This window comes from Equus quagga, chromosome 8 (genome assembly GCF_021613505.1).
Source record: "Equus quagga isolate Etosha38 chromosome 8, UCLA_HA_Equagga_1.0, whole genome shotgun sequence".
Taxonomy (NCBI): Eukaryota; Metazoa; Chordata; class Mammalia; order Perissodactyla; family Equidae; genus Equus; species Equus quagga.
This window is the reverse complement of record NC_060274.1, coordinates 109104684-109112050: the sequence shown is the minus strand read 5'-3', so window position 1 is coordinate 109112050 and position 7367 is coordinate 109104684. Positions and strand designations below refer to the sequence as shown.

Genomic DNA, 7367 nt, shown 5'->3' with positions numbered 1-7367 from the left:
AGCAGCAAGGAAACTGCTGCTATTATTGCCCTCTAAGGGGTCTGGGCCTGTGATCTCAGATGCCAAGAGTGCCAGCTCAAAATGAACCTCTTTCCTGATAGAAATGGTGAAATGGAATCAGGAGGCCTTATTTTGGGGACTTTCGCATTTGGTGGGGACAGTGATAAATTCACTTGGGTCCACAGGTGCCTTCAGAGAGAGAGCAACTTCTGGGCTGGGCTCTTCAGCTGACTCCACCAAATGATGGCTTTCATCTTACTCCCTCGTAGTGTCTCGCTCAAAGCATTATGTTCTCTCCAAACTTATTTTCTTGCCTTTGAGAAGCTGCTCCTGAAATCAGAGGCTCCACTGGTCAAGCTTGGCTCTGCCCTGGGGAGAAATAAGCAGGCCCGAATACATTTCCCAGATTGCAACACTCCTGAGTCAGGCAGGGTCAGACAGCTGTTCCCTCCCAGCGCCCCTGGTTGTACCTGATAAGGAAGCACACGGCATCTTCCAGCACACTGCCGTGTGTGCACACATGTAAACAGACACTCCCAGGCCCCACTGTTGTCTTAGAGTAAATTATTGACATCCTGAATGGCTGAAACATTGGGAAAAAGGTGAGTGCAAACTTACCCTGCTCAAGAGGAGCTTCAGGTTTCCTAAGCCAAGAATAAGTAAAACCAGGGCTGCCATTTGGCACCACTTTGGAGCCACCTTTTGAACCTACCTGGTGAAGGGCAGGTTCAGGAGACCTCTGAAGCTCTGGAAAGAGGGTAGCATTGCAATGGAGGGAAAAGGAGGGAGCCAGAATAGGGGAGATGGGTTTATGAAGGAGCAAATGGCGAAATGCCCAGAGAGAAAAGGCATATCGTAAAAACGTGAGCATACCTTCACCCCAGAGAGAAGGAATTGATGCTGTGACATGAAAAAAAATACCAGAAAGGAGTGAATGCCCTTCTCCTTAAATGATATCCAGTCTATAAGGAGCAGAGCAAATGAGGGTTTAATATTAATAATATAATACTGCCACCAATATATTATACCTTATAATCAACACTTTATGTTACCTTTATGAAAAGCAATTTAAAGTTTACAAGGGGCCTTCACATTCATCTTTACCATTTACTCCATCAACCCACTCAAGTGGGTAGGGCATTATGAGCCACATTTTACAGATGAGAAAACTGAGGCTCAGGGAGGATATATGCAATTAACCGAGGTCTAATTAAGAGCTGGGGAAGGTCAGGTTTGTCATAAGTAACCCAGAGCTAATATACTTACTAGACACAATAACTGTTTTCTAGGAAGGAAGGGTGATTCCTTTTCAGTGATGGCTCAGAGGGTTAAATCTCCATTACATTTCTAGGAGGAGCAGCCCCACCTTCTCCAGTGTCGTCCAGAACACGTTTCTCTAGCTAAACACTCCTCTGATTATTTTTGCTTACTACTTAGATCACAGCAGTATAGCATCTGTGACGATTAAAGCACCAGGAAAAAATTTATAGATCTACCCCATGCCTTTCTTTTCTCAAGTTTCCCATCCTTGACCAGTTCTTTCTGTTCTGGAAACAGTACCTTTGTGTCTCCTAAGCGTGCCACCTTGCTCTCAGGTGGGGAGGAAACATTCTTATTTGCATAGGACATTATGGAAGCACAGGACCCAACTAGAAGTGTCGGGGCAGGTGTTTTGCAAGTGCTGATGCCTTTGGAATCTCAAGCAGTGGTTCTCAAACTTTGGCCTGCATCCGAATTATCTGGGGAGCTTGTTAAAGACAGGACGTTCAAGCCCCACCCAGACCTTCTGAATGAGAATCCCCAGGGGTGGGGCCTGGACATTTGTGAGCTTAACAAGGTCCCCAGGTGGCTCTGAAGTACACCAAAGCTTGAGAACCACTGTCTTAGCACAGGAGTGGGAGTTACTCAGGTGAAGGAGAGCGGGGAGCCCTGCTGGGAGGGGAGGGAGCAGGAACAGGAGCCCAGAGGCATAGAGGAGACACAGTCAGGAACAGTTTTCTGCACTGTCCTTATCTCCCGTCAACAAAGTGGTCTAGTGAAGAGAGAAATCTCTTCATTCAGACATGTTTTCCTTCTGACAGAACAGCTATGTGCAGTAGGAAAGAGCAAGGCACTCCTTTCAAAAGGAAGCAGTTAAAATAGCCCATCTTTTATAGAAAGTAAAATAGAGCTTACCAGGGGCTGGGGGAGTGGGGAATGAATGAGGAATCAACGTTCAGTGGGTACAGAAATTTCTGTTTGGGATGATGAAAACGTTCTGGAGATGGATAGTAGTGATGGTTGCACAACACTGTGAATGTATTTAATGCCACTGAATTGTACACTTTAAAATTGTTAAAATGGTAAATTTTATGTTATATATGTTTACCACGTGCACACAAATAGTGGATATTTTTGAGGGACAGAATGACAAGAGCAAACAATATTCAACTTGAGCTGATTGCTGCTGCATGGGGGGGGTGGTTATGTAAGGAGGCCCAACTCACAGCACGTGGTCTGACAAAGTACAAGTGTATTCATGGGAACAAGGGAATAGATAAAAAATTTGAAACTAGTTGGCAGCAAATACATGACATTAATACAGCAGATGCCTAGGATGCTTTCCTGCCCCTTTGCCTGGTTGACTCCTGGGCTCCATGTCACTTCTTTTGGAGTGCCTTGTAGAGCAGTGTCTCTCAAACTTCACCACATACAGGAATCACCTGGGGACACTGTTAAACTGTAAATTCTAATTCAGTAGGTCTGAGGTGAAGCTGTAGCCCGAATTTCTAAGTTCCCAAGTGAGGCTGATAGGCTAGATCCACAGACCATATTGGGAGGCTGTGTAAGTTTAAAGTCTTTCTTAGTTCATCATATTATACTCATGTCCAGCAGAGTGATTAGTGCACAGGTGATCAATAAATATTTATTGAATGAATGATGGAGTATATAGGATTGGTATAGCAGTTTGGAGGGTAGAACTATCTTTGCCCTGACCTATAGTATATTTGGGGTATTTCCGCTTCTATCAGTCATGTTTTTGTGAAATTATCTCCAGAGAGGAAGGATGTCAGTCCTAAATTATTTCTGGCCTTGCCACCTTGCTGCCTCAACTCTAATCCTTGAAATAGTGGTGCAGTACACATGCAGGGTAATGAACTTTGGTGTGCAAGCTCTGAAGAAGCCTTGCTATAGTCTACAATCGCTGCAAACAAATCTCGCCATCCAAGGAGGGAGCAGAATGTCGAGAAGCTGGTGTTGTGGGAATTTGCAGATTTTGTTGTCTGAGTAATTGCCCCTTTGGCCTCCTCAAATCAAATAAACAGCCTTTTTAACAGTGTATGAGAAAGTGGTTCATTCGCCTAAAACACATGAATGTAATAATATTGCCATTATTTACTATTATCGTTTATGGTGATGGTAACGACGCTGGCAGTTGAGCGATGATATGTGTGGGGGTGTTGGGGGAGGGGGCAGAGGGCTGTGGAGGCAGGAGAAAGAGGAACTACATCTCCCAGAATCCCCCGGGAAAGTCCACGCCGCGGCGGCGGCGGCACCCCACCCCTTTCGCCGGCTAGACCCGCCCCGCCGATGACGTCACAGAGGTGACGTCACGGCGCCCAGAGCGAGGCTCGGGTAGAGAGGCCGACAGAGCAGGAGTAGTCCGCTTGTCGTGGTGGCTGCCAGGGAGCCGGCGAGAGGGTGAGCGGGCGAGTAGGCGAGGGAGCTAGAGCAGTCAGGAGGGAGCGTCGCGCGGCGCAGAGGAGCGCTGGGGCCGGGCCGCGGCGGAACCACAGCCGGAGACGGGCAGCCCGAGCCGGGCGCTGCGGGGTCCCCACCCCCACTCGGCCGGACAGTGCCCGGTGTTCCCCCGTGCGGGGGGCGGCGGCGGCGGCGGCGGCTGACGGGACCGGACAGGACCGCGGGGGTGTTGCCACCTCCATCGAGGAGCCGGCGCGGCCGCGGGCTCCTCAGAGCCGGGGCCCAGGGCCCGTGACAGACGGGCCGAGGAAGGCAGAGAGGCGGCGGCGGCGCAGGCGACGGGGAGGCAGCGGCGACACCATGTCATCCCCCAGTCCGGGCAAGAGGCGGATGGACACGGACGTGGTCAAGCTGTATCCTTCGTGGAGGGGCGATTCGAGCTGTATGTGGGGGCGGTGTAGGGATGCCCAGGGCACCCCCTGAAACCCAAGCGGGGCCCTGGGGCAGTCCAGGCCACTGTCCGAGGCTCCCCCCCCCCCCCACTCCAGTGCCTACGGCGGCTCCTTGGCACCTCCCAGGAACCCACAGCCTTTTAAGCTCCCCCTTTATCTACAGCACCCCGAAATGTGCGTTGTTCCTCGGTCTTCCTGCACCCCCAGTGCCCATGACTTTCCTCTACGACGTTTGGACTCCCAGGACGGCCTTTTTTTTTTTTTTGCGGGACCAGCCACATTTTCACCGCCGAGCCCACCTTTAGGGTCTCTCTCTCCGTTTTGCTCGCTCTGGATTTAGGGAGTTGAGATAAAAATTCCCAAGGGTGAGGCCTTTCTCCCTTTCTTGAGATACCTCCATTCCCTCCACTCACATGCTTCTTGAACTGGGGTAACTCAAGTGACCTCCTTTATCCCTAATTCCTTTCTATATTAGGAAGAGAGTAGTCTGCTCAGTGCCCCCTCTTGTAATAAAGAGCTCTGGGTGTTTTAAATCAGGGACCCCTTTTCAGCTTTCTGGGCCCTAGGAGAACCCCACTGTGTTTCTTTTCACTGACAAAGCCTGTCCCACCCATAGTTGTATGTGGTGAGGACCCCCAGGCCCTCCAGCAAGCCACCTTACATACTGTGGATATGACAGCTGGGGGGAGGGAGAGAAAGAGGATCTCTGACAAAACAGCCCCTGTGCTAGGCACTTAAGCCAGCTCCTTCTATGAGGATACAGTTCTTGGGGGATAATTGCCCTGGTCTTGCCAAGTGACACCCTTTATTTACCTACCCCCCCTCCCCCCAACTGTATATACTCTGGAGGTAGCAGTGGGAAAGCTCTAACTGATAAGAGTCCTTCAGGCAGTGGTTTTGGTTCGAGTCCAGACTGATTATTTCATGACCAGCTAGGGAAATTCGCGAAGGTTCCTGTGACAAATTGAGACCTTTTTTTGAGGGGTAATTTACAGGGTGGGGGGAGAGAGGAAATGAGCCCAGTGTTCTGAACAACTAATCCCTGGGGGGTGGGTAGTGTGTGAAACGCAGTTAAAAAGTCCTGTCTCCTGCTTCTCTTTCTCCTTCCCACCCCCCATCCCCCCACCATTTCCCCCTGTTGCAGGATTTTGTTTATATAACTCAAGTTGTTTGGCTAGATTCTTCAGGTGAATTCTTTCTTTCTTCCTTTTATTTGTTACTGTTTTTGATTGGATGTTTTACCTCTCTGTAGAGATCGATGATTATTGTCAAATTCTCAGGGGATTCGCTGAAGTTTTAAAAAAGTAGTTTTTGCATTTGGTTTGGAAGTGGGGGATGGGAGGGAAGTTGCCTGGGCAAGATAATTTTTTTTTTTTCCGTAATCTTTTCAGGAATAAGAAGGTGTTTTTCCTCTCGCTCAGGAAAATTTGCCTAGAAATTAGGAACAGTAGATAAACTTCTAAGTTCCAGGGTTTCAAGTTTAGAATTTGAGGGAGGTAGAAGTGAAGATTAGAGAGAGGAGCAAGTAATAAAGTATATGTTATGTACCAAATATATGTCTAGGCACAAGTGAAATTGACTCTTTATGAGCTCTTTGTGGCTGTGATTGAGTTTTGTAAATGTGTGAATGATAGTAATGTTGACTTTTCTTAAGGCTGCAGGAAAACTTGTAACTATGGCTGTGTGTACATTTTACACAAAGCAGTTTCGAATTTTATTTTTGTTTAGAAACTAGGAAATGACATAGTAGCAGAATCTGAGTTATTTTTATCTTGAATTGAGAGTTACTGTCACACCTAATGCAAATTTCTACCTAATGTTTAATTGGGATGGGGGTGGGAGAGAGAATTCCAGCTGTTTTTGATCAATGTCAGGTTCTCAAATTATGTACATATATATTTTTAGAAGATTGAGGATAAAGGGTGAGGCCTAACTTGACCTGATGCCTTTTCTATACAGTGCCTTTTGTTCATTTAGTAGTTGTGGCATCTAGAATGATTACCGCATTTAGGAGTCAGGGTGTGGGGGGTGGAGAGGGAGAGGAAAACAGACAAAGAACAGCAGGGTGTCTTTCTTTTTTTCTTCCCCTAAGTGGCTTATTTCATAGCTTATTTTTAGTTGAAGATGAAGAAAGGCAAAGATGCATTGGCCTTCTGTTCTTTCCCCACCTTCCTCCTTTCTGACAAAAGAAAGCAGAGGCGCTTTAAAATCGTAGATCTCCGAGATAGGAGGACAACAGTCTTGGAATTTAAAAGCTAGAGGTTATCTTTGTCTCGTGTTTGTTATTTTCTGGTCTAATGTAGTTTGGAAGTTAAAATTTTCGTATTTCCTTTTGTTTGTGCATGTGTGTTGTAGGGGTGAGAGATTTTGTGGCCTCCTTTCTCTGTTGAATTCACATCCGTAGGCCCAAATGGAGCCGACACTCTTTGAGCAAGGTATATTTAGCAAAAAATTTAAGGAAAAATTCCGCAACCCACTATTAAAATGAGTACAATTTTGTGAAAGGGCCAGGGGTTGAAAATGAAAGATGGTGGAGAGGAAGTAGAAAAGATCTGAAGGAATGTACTTGCTTTTTGCCCCTTGGTGCCCCTTGATGGTTTCTTTGGTGTGGAGGCCGATGGCTGGTTTCATTGCAATCTCCTGTTTCAGCCCATTTTGGGATGTCTCCTGAGCATAATTATGCCACCACGATTTACAGCCTGGCAGGGAACCTGTATAGTATGAAAATAGTGTGGGGGTAGGGAGAGAAGAGGATGTGTAACTAATTGGCTGCTGCTTTCCACCACCTCAGTAGGTTCTTTCGGAGACACCATCTCTGGTTGTTTGGAGTCGGTGATATTTCTTTTGTGACCGGTTGGTAGGAGGAGAGCTGACTCCCAAGTTATGCAGGGAGTGAGTGTTTTGCACCAATGCACTTAATAATCTGCTGGGCGATTATGTTCTGAAACTCTGACTCATTCATTGTTTCTCTTCTGATCCTTTGCTGAGGGTTGTGCAAACCTCTCCAGGAGCCTACAAACGATGTACATGACTTTTGGGCCCTGTAGGAATGTGTCCCAATCAAAAAACTTGCGATTACCTCAGATCCTGTGGAATGGCCATAAATAGTGTGGCCATTTGTTTGCAAAGTCAGGTAGATTGGTGATAATGTGCTGTTCCAGCCTGGCAACCCTTGCGGTTTCCATCTCAAACCGGGCTGATTATTTAGATTTTCTGAGAACTGGGACTCTGGTG

The 7367-nt window shown here is 47.2% G+C and overlaps 1 protein-coding gene across 2 annotated transcripts in view; it reads left to right on the top strand.

Moving 5' to 3' along the window:
* The first annotated feature begins 3609 nt into the window (after positions 1-3609).
* Positions 3610-7367, top strand: part of UBE2H (ubiquitin conjugating enzyme E2 H) — a 97831-nt gene continuing 94073 nt past the window's right edge. The window contains exon 1 of one of the 2 annotated variants that reach the window (XM_046670508.1): positions 3610-4094. In XM_046670508.1, coding sequence (XP_046526464.1) covers positions 4042-4094 — 53 coding nt within the window. In that variant the 5' untranslated portion in view covers positions 3610-4041. The remainder of the gene's footprint in view (positions 4095-7367) is intronic. The other variant, XM_046670507.1, reaches the window with a different exon arrangement.